The 13,062-nt window shown below is 40.4% G+C and overlaps 1 protein-coding gene across 1 annotated transcript in view; it reads left to right on the top strand.

The window, feature by feature from the left end:
* The window catches only part of MCTP2 (multiple C2 domains, transmembrane 2), a gene marked incomplete at its 5' end in the record, with an annotated part of 83,567 nt that overhangs the window by 9,281 nt on the left and 61,224 nt on the right, over positions 1–13,062 (top strand). Inside the window, 3 exons of the mRNA XM_010155606.1 lie at positions 3,439–3,603; positions 5,402–5,532; positions 12,129–12,315. Coding sequence (XP_010153908.1) covers positions 3,439–3,603; positions 5,402–5,532; positions 12,129–12,315 — 483 coding nt within the window. The remainder of the gene's footprint in view (positions 1–3,438; positions 3,604–5,401; positions 5,533–12,128; positions 12,316–13,062) is intronic.

The following is a 13,062-nucleotide window of genomic DNA, read 5'->3' on the forward strand; positions in this document are numbered from 1 at the left end:
AGGAGGAGCTGAAGTACCCAAGTGCGGAGGCGTCTGCTGCTTGGGAGGTAATAGGGAAAGGGAAGAGCTGGAAAGATAAAACGACTTTAACATTGTCACTGATTAAGCAGTTGTGTCCTCCTTTTCTGGCCAGTGTTGAGAGGGGCTTTGACCTTCCTGGTGTCTCGTTGTGAAGGCAGGTTAGTGTAGTGTCTGGGGTGGTTTTTTTAGTGCTTGTTTTGCCCCTGAGTAACTTTGTTGGAGTAATTGCTGCACTTCTCTCTGCTCAGAGATGTAATAGTTTTGCCAACTCAGAGGGAGGCTGTGAACTTTAATCAATTAACTCTGTGTAAATCGGTTTGAAATGAGTAGGTGCTGAGTATAAGAGAGCAGGTAAGACTTTTATAATAAATAACGCGGTAGCATTTTCTTGTCACCTGGGAGATATTTTCTGCAGTGCAGACTTCCCCAGGCAACATTAAAGTTGACTCATTGATGGTCCAGATCTGTGGGTCTACCACACATCTGGGCTTCCCCAGACCTGCTTCCTTCCAGAAACTGAGTGGAATCTGAGACACGGCCTGTTTGGCTGGGATTTCCATCAGGGTGGTCAGAGGAACAACCTGCCAAATACCCGGGGAGTCTGGAGAGGTGGCCACAAAGCATACACAGAGTGGGTCTTTGCTGTGTGTGTATATGATTTGAGGTGCAGGAGACATGCCAGACCTGCTGAGCACACGCTGTGCGAGTGACCTGGGTACATCCAGGAAATGGAAAGCATTCCTGATGTGACCGGCTGTCTTGCAGGGGCATGAGGCATGCAGCCATACCGGGCTCCGTGCTGCTATGTTTGGAGAGAAGCTTGTGGTGGCAGAGCTGGGTGGGTAAGGAGGTAGGACACACACTGCAGTCATCGAGCCCGTGTTGAGGTGCTGCAGATCGGCACTGTGCCCTAAACCAGAAGCAAACATCTTGGCTTTATCCAGTGTGGTGCTAGATCTCATGCAGAAAGTAGCTGGGTGCTGTTAGCTGGAGACCAACATACCCCTCTTCTGAGATGATACAGGGCGCTTTTGCAGCTGCACAGCCATCCAGAAAGGGGATGCAGGAGGCTGCTTGCTGGGGCCACCTGTTTTGGAAGGTCAGAGTTCATGCATTGCAATGTGCTCTAGTAATGCTGAGCTTCTGATATTTTTCCCCAGACCGAGTGGAATCCAGGCTGGTTTGGGTGCTTCCCAACACTCCTTTGAACTGTCAAGTCAGTGGCTAAAAGGGTGGGGTTATGCATGCTAGAGAATTTGGGTAGGAAGACCCCCAGCGCTGAGTGACTCCCTAAAATACTAGCCTGGTTAAAAAATGAAAATAATCCAAATCTGATTTGAAAACTGAGTGATAACAACTGTCCTTTCGTGTTCAGCCTGGAAGCTTTAAAGAGAACTGGATGCTTTGTTTTTAAAAGAAATTGTAACACAGATAATAAACTTTGTCTGTTTTTTTTTGTGAACTAACATCAAATACCTCTTCCTCCTCTGAGGAAGGAGCTGGGGGAGAGGGAAAATCCTTGGTCCTAAAGCAGCAAGTACATCACATCAAACATGACTACGTTAAATACTAAAATGTTCAAAGTACAACCGAGATAGATAAAGGCTTTGATGGGAAGTGGATATTTCCCAGGGACATTACAAGCAATAATCCAGATGTTATGGTGTAATGCAACGAGTGTCCATGGATAGATGGGGAGCTCAAGCCAAGCAGCGCCTGCTGTAGGCCTTAGCCCTCCACTCCCATGCTGTTACGCCATATGGAAGCAATCTCCAGGCCCCTTTAATAGCCAGCTTTGGATTCCATTTTCACAGGGCTCATAGAGCTAAGTGGAGCTGTTTTATGGACAAGTTAGATAGAAGCCTTTCCAAGATAAACATCCAATTCGAAATTAGGACATACCAAGCTGCAAAATTATTTTAGGGCATATTTCATGGAAGCACTGCCATTTTTCTAAGGCGATTGCCAGACTGTAGAATGCCCTTTGATCCCTTGTGGACATTACTCCCTTTTTTTTATAAAAAGGATTTTGAAATAGTTCAGTGTTTAGGGAGGAATATATCTGCCGGGACTTTGAAGTATGTCCATGGGAACAGTCATGCTTTAGCTTTTTGGCCTAAAAGACGAACTTTAAAACAAAAAAAAGAAAAAAGAAAAAAAATTACATTGCAGCTGGATTTATGAATCAAAATCTCGTTTTCTTTTTAAAGGTAGGAATTTTTAATCAGTGTGCCAGGAAAGCCAAACAGGGTATTTAAATAAAAGTATACTAATATGCCTCTGGGATTCAAGGAGCTGGGTATTTTAACCAGAAAAAGCAAGTGAAAAATTTGTGAGTTCACCACCCGTGATTTAAGAATTTTGTTGCTGGGTAATTGATCCATAAAAAGTAATCTTCAGACATCAGGTGCTTTTGCAATCGTTTTATTTAGCAACCACATTTCTTACTTGCTTTTAAAGCTAACACGTCCTGTTTTAAAGTGACTTGTGAAATCTTCTCCTCTGTCTTGCTCCCACCTGTATACGACATGATTGAAGCTCTGAAGTGTGGCGAGTTAAAAGTTGCTTCACGAGAATAAAATATGGCAGGAGTTTTACTGCGAAAAGAAAAGTGTAGCCTTGAGTTTTAATGCTTCCAGCTCACTCCCCCCAAATAAAGGCCTATTTAATCATCCTCTGTCCAATAAAATATTGCCAGTTAGCAAACTGTTAGCGCAGCCGTGCTACGTAGGATGAAGCTGCGAAGGTAACAAATGTGGCTGACGGGTAACCATAACTCCAGATAAAGAGCCCTGTGGTGTCAGTGTTTTTTTAGCAGGCATCAGTATTTTTGATTGGTGAGCTCGGTTTCTGGAAGCAGGAGCTCCAAAGGTGGTGGGCGAAGAGCTCATGTGGATGACAGGTGGTTGAGTGATCGAGGAGGTGGAGGATGTGTGCTCAGCCTTTCACCTGGCCATAGACTTAATGACTGTGGGCTGTCTCCCCGGAAAGGACAGACCCGCATTTTATGGATGTAGCTGGAGACATCTAAGAGTTTACTTCAGTTTCTCCCCTCTTCCAGCTCTCTTCCCCATCACTCTCCTGTGTCTTTCCCTGAGCCAAGGTAACAGATTGCTCTCAGCGCTCAAGGTCTGCTCTTGCAGGAGCTCAGCCAGGTTAGCTGAAGTCAACATCTCTGGTGGTTTAAGCTAAACCTGCTGATTTTGCTCTGATGCTGTGTGCCATCCCTTCACAGGGCCAGCTGTAGTGCAGTACAGGCAGAAAATCCATCACATCCTACAGCCCTCTATTCCCTGCTTACTCCTAGGGGATTGTGGTACCTCGCTCAGTTCTGGTGGTTTCACATCATAGTCGGTATGAGCGTAGAAACGTGGATTTAGGTGTATAACTGTTTCATGTCGCTGACTTGCTTTTCAGTCGAGTTTCATGCGGAGCATGCGACTCTCTGACTCTTTGCGCAAGAACCAGTTGTGGAACGGGCTGGTCACCATCACGCTCTTGGAGGGGAAGAACATCCCTGGAGGGGGCTTCGCGGAGATTTTTATTCTCCTCAAACTGGGAGATCAAAGATACAAGAGTAAGGTGAGTACTAAGGATTTCCTCAGGTTTGCTGAAGCCAGCAAGGTACTTGGTGTTCCTTTTACCAGTGTTGCTACCCCAGATGGAACTGTTCTTGAATCTCTTTTTCTATGAGTGAGATCAAAACCAGGAGACCAGATCAGGGGAACTAACGTTTTACTGATACGTTTTACAGGCCAGTGTAGAAATAGGAAGTTAGGAATGTTGTGTGTATCTGTTTTTGTGCATTTATCATACTCATACTGGTGGATGTTTGACATGAATATGAGATGAAGTAAAGCTACACGCATCACACGTGTTGTGCTCTGCCAATACAGAAGTTAGTTTTGCAGTGTTAGGTATGCTGGAAAAGCAGACCTGAAATGGTTCCCAGTACAAGGGATTTTTAAAGTTTTTATTTTTTAAGCACCTTTCTTGAAAAATGTGATAACAGGGAAAAAAAAAAAAAAAAACCAAAACCAAACAAAACAGACTATTTCGTGGGTTTGATTTGAATTATTATTCCTCTAGGCTGTGTTTACTTGTATCCAGTATCATTTCATGGGAGTCTAGGAAATGAATGGGGTTCCCAAAGATGCACATTTCATCTCCAATAAGGAGAGGGGCTATAATTAAAATAATACTCTGTTGAGAAAACAAACTCTGCATGTTATGAACTGAAAGTGGGGAGGGAGGAGGAAACAAACCCCCTCCTGTACAACATGTACAGTGCAAGTTCACAGAACACAATGTTCAGATGTAGGCGCATCCGAAACCTGCGTTCTGTCCCTCACATCAGACCTCAAACCAAGGTCATGATATAATGCTTTTATTTAGAAAAGCAGCTTTGAAAAGTAACAAATGGGTTAGTTATTTTAGAATAAATATGCATTATTCCAGTTAAGATCCCTTTTTATGTTTCTCTTTAATGGTCCATAGACTGTGTCATGAATCTGCAAAGACCTCACTGTTTGCAGTCACAGAAAATTAAAAAGTTTAAAATGAGGAGTCAAGTACAGTGTTGCCTGCAGTGAGTTAATTGCTTACTACTTCTGTCTGGGGTCCAGAAAAAGTTGGGGACCGCTGCTTTTACACTCGAAGACTTTAAATTGGCAGTACTTCACGTTCTTTCCTGGTGTTTATTCAGCTCACCAAGTATGATCTCTCATGAGCCAGAAAAGCAGACGAGATGGGAGAAATCTCAGTCATGGTCCAGCTAATCCCATCTCCTGTTCTCTCGGTGGTCATGTTGATACTGATGGTGGGTAGTGTAGTGTGATATGAATTGCAAGTGATTTAAGTCCCAAACAGGTGAATACTCAGAGTAACCTGAACACATGAACAATCTCACTGAACTCAGAGGGACAATTTACAGTTGTCAAATTAACTGGATGTTAATAATTTCAAGGCTCCTCCATCTTTCCCCAATCTGAACAAGGAAGGGTAAAAAATAATGGTTTGTGTTCCTGAATTAATTCAAACCTGTTTTCAGGTGATTGTCCGCAAAAGGTTTATTCTTGATTTCTTCCAGTGTGTGTGGCATTAATAATGACCACATTCCACTGAAAGTGGAGCTGGTGGATCCACCTTGTATTTCAGAATTTCTCCAGCCATTCATTCACCTCACACTTGCATATTTATCATTACTGGGAGAAATAAAAAGTTTTTAAGGAAGATGAGGCTCTCTCTGCATGATTGTTATGACCTTAGTACTTGATGCCCTAACATCTGGCCGCCTTCTTGTAGAAGAATTGATATGTACTTTACTGTGGAAATAAGTACCGTTTAAGAAAAGTAAATATTATAACTGCATGTTTTCTAGACACTGTGTAAGAGTGCAAATCCTCAGTGGAGGGAACGGTTTGATTTTCACTACTTCTCTGACAGGAAGGATATGTTGGACATTGAGGTCTGGAGAAAGGATAACAAAAAGCACGAGGAGCTTTTGGGAACGTAAGTTGGTTGTGTTTTGGGGGTTTGAGGTGTGTGTAGGGTTGTGGTGGGTTTTTTTTTTTTTTGAGGAGTGAGTAAGTACAAAAGTTAATGTGACTTTTGTTATTATTATTTTTTAAATAGATACATTTATTTTCATTAGCAGCATCATATTGTATGTTTCTGTACTTATTCTGGTCATGTCCAGATGTCTCTGTAAGGGTATATTTATTAAAACCTATTACTGGGTAATCTCCTTTGGAGAGTGGCACCGGTGTCCCTTTTCGCTGTTAACACCTTAGTGCTGTACTTATTTAGCCTTGTTTACATGTTACCTGTCCTGTTACCTGGGTTTGCTGTATTTGGGTAATCGACTCCCCATTTCCACAAAGAACTGATCTCTGTGGGGTGGTTTGAAGCACCATTTCCAGAGGCAGCCTCACAGGTGATGTACCCATCTCCTGACCAGTACTGGATTTTGTCCCACTGTGTTATTCCATTATAGCTTCAAATTCTCAAGTAATGATTTTATGCCACGTTAGCAGATGAATTTTTTTGTGGGATAGCAGTCAACCTTTTGTTTTAACTTTTTAATGTGAATTACAATATTGTTCCTATTCTTATGCCCTGCTCTTTGCCTCACAGGTGATGTACCCATCTCCTGACCAGTACTGGATTTTGTCCCACTGTGTTATTCCATTATAGCTTCAAATTCTCAAGTAATGATTTTATGCCACGTTAGCAGATGAATTTTTTTGTGGGATAGCAGTCAACCTTTTGTTTTAACTTTTTAATGTGAATTACAATATTGTTCCTATTCTTATGCCCTGCTCTTTCCATTTTTTGTACAGTATTAGTTCAGTCTTGGTTTCCTAGTAGCAACCGTATCTTCTGTCTTTCGGCTTGCAGCATTGTCATCTAGACCCATCTCCCCAAAATGCACTGAGAACCATTTAATTTACTGGAGTCCCTGTTGGGTCTGTCTGTGCTTATCTGCTTTGCGGGATCAGTGACACAACCTCTAAATTCTTAGGGGCAGGGATCCTGTCTGCAGTTGTTTGCCATTCTCACCTGGTGAGCTGTTTCACAACTTGCTGACTAAATAACAGTTACTCATAGGAACATTCTCTTACTTTAAGCATTCAAATAGTTTGAAACTATTCACTGAAAAGAACAATGCCCTTTGGCTCTACAAATGTTTGTGGTTTTGCAGAGCAGGAAATGCTTTCTGCCTGAATGCTATTGCTCATCACATGGAGAAGTGGCTGAAGATGAATCTGTTCCTTCCATTCTCACAGTTACTTTTATTGCTTCTGATATTCTGTTTAGAGTTAGGAAATGTAGCCATGTTTGTGTCTTGCCTCTGTTCAGTCTCCCTGATGCTGGAGCAATTCTTCCTTAGGTTTTTCTCCCTCTCCCTTTTATTTTTTTATTTTTACTGGTTTCTGGCAGGTGGTGTTCAATGTGGCAAAAAAATTATCAGCAAAATGCTTATTCTGTTATTAAAGGTTTGAGCGCTGGGAAAGCTTGCGTGTGTTAGATTTATCTTAAAGTTATTTTTGCTGTCTCTGTGGAGAGAAAATATTACTGTTGTTGCCTTAAGCACAGCATATTCACTGTAGCATCAAAACAGGAAAAAAATTATACTAGATTTTAAAGAGCGATTACAAGAATAGGTAAACACCAAATGCGTAATAACAAGCCTTGTTTTTACAGTGTAGATACTTTTGACACCCAATAAATAGTATTTTATGAAGGGTTCAAGTGTAGTCTAATCTGGAAAAGGATTCTGTAGGCAAAACAACATTATGAGGTGCCGTGTTTGTCTCCATGATTTCCAAGTTGAGTTTTGAGATCTCTGGATTTCACATCACTGTAAGAAAGATTCCATAGTAAAATATTTGTGGGTTATATTCGGTCATTACGTAAAGCAGTACAACTTAACTGTCCTTGGATAATTCACATGGTTTTAAGTGAAAGGCCAGATTTGCTGGATTTTAATTAATAATTTTGTGGTCGGTTTGCAGGTATAGTTAGGATTCATTATGTTCCCTACAGGCTGTGTAGATTGAACTGTGTTTTTTGGACCTTTAAATATACGCATGCAATATTTAAATGAAGTTGAGATTCACAGGGTGGAGTCATGTTTGATAATCCAGAATGCTGAACTTTTGTGGAATAAAGGCTTCTGTTAATTCCTTTAGATGTATGATTTCATGTAGGATGGCTGCCTTAAGCCCCTGGAACATGGCTTTTCTCCCAGGCATAATCTGGTTTCAAGGTAAAATATTGTTCTTGAAATAGGACCTGAGGCATCTGTAGAGACTATGGAACATGTAGAATAAGAAATTATTGGACCTCCAGAACTAAACACTAACACTCCAGGGCCTTTCATTTAGTGAAGAAACTTTCAGAGTGATTTCATGTCACCCTTCTATCAGGAGACGAACCCTCACTGTCAGTTCACATCATAAGCTAAATTATTACAGTCAGCCTACCTGCATTCTCCTTAATTTTTCAACTGGGTCCAATTTCTCTTCCTCACTTATAATACTGCAGCATTCAGTGATTTGGCTGCCAGGGTCCAACACCGAGGGGTGGCCGTGTTTTTTGCTGGATGAAATAATCCCTCTATTTAGTCTGCACAAAACTGTTAGTAACATTTACTGAATGCTTTTTTGTGTCCTTTGGGATAAGAGACATGCTATAAACAGGAGAGGATGTTAATGTATATTAATAAACAAAGGTGTTAACGTGTGCAGAATTTGTCCAGGCAGAGTTAAATTGTTTATGCCAAGTTGTTAAAGACTGTTTCTGCATTAAGGGGTATGTTTTGAAAAAGAGATGCTGCCAAATCTTGGAGCTTTTTTTTTCTTCACATATTTACCCCAAGAAAGAGATTTTACAAAAATTGCTAGACTTAAGACTGTGAGCTATGAAATTGGAGTACATCCAATATCTTTATGATGAATGCCTCCAGGAAACTGTGTCTTTTGCAACAAGAAACAAACCTTATTTTAAAGGCCATGCTGTTGGAATGGAGCAGAAAAAACTACGATGGCTGCATCCAAGCCTTTCATTTAAATTTCACAAAGCTACAGGAAGAATAGACAAACAAAATTTATCTGTACAATAAGTCAGTATAAGACCTTATTCACTGTCACCCTGACACCTGTGATATTTGAAATTCCTTTTCAAATATTAATCACAGATTTATCTTACTGTATCCTGTGATAATGATTCTGACCTATTTTCTGGAGGGCTTTCAAGAATTCTGCGGGGAAAAAAAAATTGGCGCTGTTGTGTGCAGATTTTTTCATATATATTTGCATATATTTAAGGATACTTACTAATCATAATTCAATGAAATGTGAATTGAGTAATAAAATACAATTCCACAACTACTGGTAATAGCCTAAGCCCATCAACTTTTAGTGAAACTTGAATATTTGATTCCCTGATCAATTTACGCAAATAATGTAATGCCAAATTTACAATGTACTGTTCTCAAGTAATATTTCTTGAAAAATGAATAAAAAAGGTGGTAGTGGTGGTAAGTTTGGCAGCTAAAGACAAGGTCTGTAAGTCAAAAGAAGAGTCTTACGTGAAAGTTAAAGCTGCAGTGTAATCCTCTACAGGACTAGAGGTCAATATAGAGGTGTAGACCTCAGTATTGATCAGGAAGAGGAAGGAAACCATTTAATTAGTTGTGGTTAAAAAGCAGTGATACTTTGGTGTGCACAATGCACCCTTAACTTACAGAACTGTATTCTCTGTAGATCCTGTATATAGCCACGTGTGTGAGACATTATACCTGAATTTAATATGTCATGTAGCGAAGGATGAGAACAACCCGAGCCATCCTATTCTGAGATAGGATTACTATGTTGAGAATTTAACTCAGCAAATTATTTGCATCACCTAAAATACAAATAATCAGAGAGTTTTTCCCTTTGTGTTCAGATCAGACAACTTCTGAGCAAAAAATGGCTTGCCTCCGTTGGTTTTATGCTGTGCCCATCACCATAGTCTCTTCCACTTCGCTGTGAAATAATTATCTGTAATAATGTCTTGCAGATAGGGAGCTGAGAAAGAAGGAAAGGAAAGAATTTTTGTTTCGAGAGGACGGGGGAATTAGTTGGAAATCATTAGACTCCTTTTAATAGTGTAGAAGTTTGTGTGGAAACTGCTGAATTTATATAGTAAATTGAATTTCTAATTGTTTTACCAAGCTGCGTGCTTTGCAGTCTGATCAATTATGTTGTACAACCCAAATGAAACAGATTGTCTTTTTTTTTTTCTTAAGCCTTTTGCCATTTCTAAGTGCAAATGTGGATTTTCTCTGCAGTTCCTCAAAAGAAAATACAGAGGCATACCATCACCTTGAGTGAACACAGATGTTTTAAGGAAGTTAGTTTGCACGGAAATCAGACATGATTTGAGGAAGAAATGCTTATACTCCACCTCCTGCTGTTTTCCCTTCCACATGTTCATCCCTCCTACCCCCACACCCTTATCCTCAATCTTTTCTTTGACCTTTGGCTAACTAAATTCTTTTAATAAGAGAAACAATTCCTATTTTCCAAAAAAAGCTAGAATTATATTTAACTTTGCCTTTGAGATATGAGAGATTTCTGAGGTTATCTGTTGGTGGGAGATACACCTTGTCTGAATGAGTTGCCTTTTCTCTCCTACCTCGTGGGAAGTTCTTAAAAAAAGCAAAGGCAGCTTTTCCCACTAACGGACCCTGTTGAGTGGGTGGTGTATGAAATGCTGGTGTGGGAAACATGGCCTGTATTTCCAGCTGAACCACAGACCAGCTGGGGTGACCCGAAGTTTTCCCCTCTCCTTGCTTCAGTTTCTTTATCTGTAAAAGAATAGTGAAGAATACTCAAGTATGGGTAAAACTGCTGCAGTCCGAGAAGTGACTGTATTAAAGCAGCCAAGGTGATGTTGACCTCCAGTGTGAAAGTGATAAGGTCTTTTTCTCAAATGCTTGCCTTTTTTTTTGTTTTGTTTTCCTTTCTACCGTATCTTCTCTTGTCATATCTTTCTGAAGAGTCTAAGTGTAGCAATGAGCTTTAAATGTAACCTCTCACACTTGGAAATTGTGTTGAGAGGCAGCCTACGTGCTGAACAGTGGTGGTACTCTTCCTGGTTTATCTTCTTTTTCTTTCAAAACATTTGAAAGCAGTTAATAAGAATAAACTTGCGACCTGTTGTACATCCAGTGTGTTGGATAGGAAAGAGTACGCTTAAGGCAAAGTCATCCCCATTGGTTCTGGTCAGAAGAAACTTAGAGTTGTGTTTTAATACACAAAGCTACTGAATGACTTACAAACTCACCAGAGCAATGACTTTTACTTCATAACATAGCTTCTATGGTTTACAGGCTGAAATGTTTTGGGATTTTTTTTTTTTTCTGCCCCCTTAGCATTCACAGAAAATAGGCTGTTAAGAAGCGGAAAGCATGCAATTTATAGCAGATGGGTATAAACTGCTCCAGCTCTACTACTGGAATGGGATCAATCAAGAACACTACATGCACCATTTACCCAGAAGAAACCCACCTGGGGGAACCCTGTGGAATTTTAGCCTATTAAGACAACACCTTAACAAGTTTAGTTTAAATAAAAACTTGTCGGCAGGCATTAAGCGGAGCGAAAGCTCTTGCTCTCCATCATCCCCTCTCTTGTTCCTTTTGAGAAATGTGACTCCCCTTGCACTGTGGCAACAAAGCTTCCTGTTCCTTATTTTTGGTTTTCTCCCTTTTTCATCTGTAACTTTTGTTCAGCCTGTTCTTAAAAGCCAAGCCCTGTGGAGGTTCAAAAAAGTTCCACTCCATTTCCTGGACTTCTAAATAGAAGGCATTTAGCCGAGCCAAGTGATTAGGATTTCTGTTGCATTTAAATGCTCCCTTCACGTCTAACTGGCTTGTCTAGTGATCTCTCTCTGCTTTAGCCCATACTCATCTTTTATGATTGTCTCTTTATGAATGTTTCCTTTTCTTCCTCCTTATTTTTATTTTTTTGGGGAAGTTATCAGGTTAATGATACATATTATGTGCAGGGGTTAGGGGGAGTTTTAAGACAATCATTTCCTTTGGGAAATATAACAGTATGCTGAAAATGTAGCTCTAGTAAGGCTTGTAAAGGAGATTGGGGCATACAGTATAATGTAGCATAAAATGGACTATGTGACTTTAAAGAAACTAATCTATTTTAAGCTAATGTTTTAAATTTTGCATTTGCCCCTTTTCTTTTCCCCCAGGTGAAATAAAATTGTTTCAAATCAATCACAAAACACTAGGGGATTTTAGAGGGGAAGTGAGGCAGGCCAGAGTTAAGTTTTCTTACTGTACTTGCAGCCCAAAGCTTTTACCTCTGCTTACCAGTGGGTGAACCAGAAAGCAAAACTTGACACTAAGTGCAATAGAAACTGGCTAATTGGTTTCCCATGTTTCATTTTGAGATGCCTTTTTTTAAATTCATTCCATCCTGAACAAGCAATAAGTTTTGGTGCCTACTTGCTACTGAAATCAATATAAATGTTGTTTAATTTCTTTTTTCCCCAGCTCCTTTTTTTTTTTTTATTAACCCTTGGCAATGTCTTTTTAGGTGCCAAGTTGACATTACTGCCCTGCCCACGAAGCAGACCAATTGCTTAGAGCTGCCTCTGGAAAAACATCGGGCATCCCTGCTAATGTTGATTGCTGTTGCCCCATGTACAGGAGTGTCTATCTCTGATCTCTGTGTCTGCCCTCTGGAAGACCCCAGTGAACGGCAACAGATTTCACAGCGCTATGTGGGTTTGCAGGGTTTGGTTTTATTCCTTCCTTTATTTCTCCTTTAGTTTTGAAAGTAATCAAAATTGCAGGGGAAAAAAATAATTGACCAGTCATAATAACATGTCTCCTACCAGAGCAAACTATTATGTGGAATTGTTATTATGTTTAGGATGACAAGGAGATTGGCAGAGCAGATAGACCCAAGCAATTTGGCTGCTTGTTTGTTGCATTTTAAACTAATACTTTTCTTTGCAAACTCGAATTGTATTAAGAGATTATCATGGGAAATGAGAGACACCGAATGTCATGGAGAGATCATTGTATCCTTAGCTTTTCCTCTCCTTTGGGGAGGATATGTTCTGGACTTTCAACTGTTGGCAGATAAAGCCTTACGATGGCTTTGTAAGCAAGAAGTATATTTCTAAAACAGGGTGTGAGACTGAGGCATGAGGAGTTCGAACAACACAAATCGAAGTTACTTTTTGAGGAGAGATTCCTCAATCCAGACTGAGTGTGTTGCCTTCCTGACCCATACTGCTTCTCTGGGTCCACCTGTGTCACACACTCTGTCTTAATTTCCAGATGATGCTTGCGTAAGCACGCAGGGCTCCTTCCAACCTCCACCATAACATTCACTTGTAACTTAGGTGAACGGAGAATTTCCTTAGGAGCAGTTAACACGTGAAATTGTGAACCTCAGGGTCACAACGCAGTGAGACCGGGACAGTGAAAGTGCCTGTCTGAGTATTATTAGTTGCTGAACC

Source organism: Eurypyga helias, unplaced genomic scaffold, assembly GCF_000690775.1.
Source record: "Eurypyga helias isolate BGI_N326 unplaced genomic scaffold, ASM69077v1 scaffold5117, whole genome shotgun sequence".
NCBI classification, from domain to species: Eukaryota; Metazoa; Chordata; class Aves; order Eurypygiformes; family Eurypygidae; genus Eurypyga; species Eurypyga helias.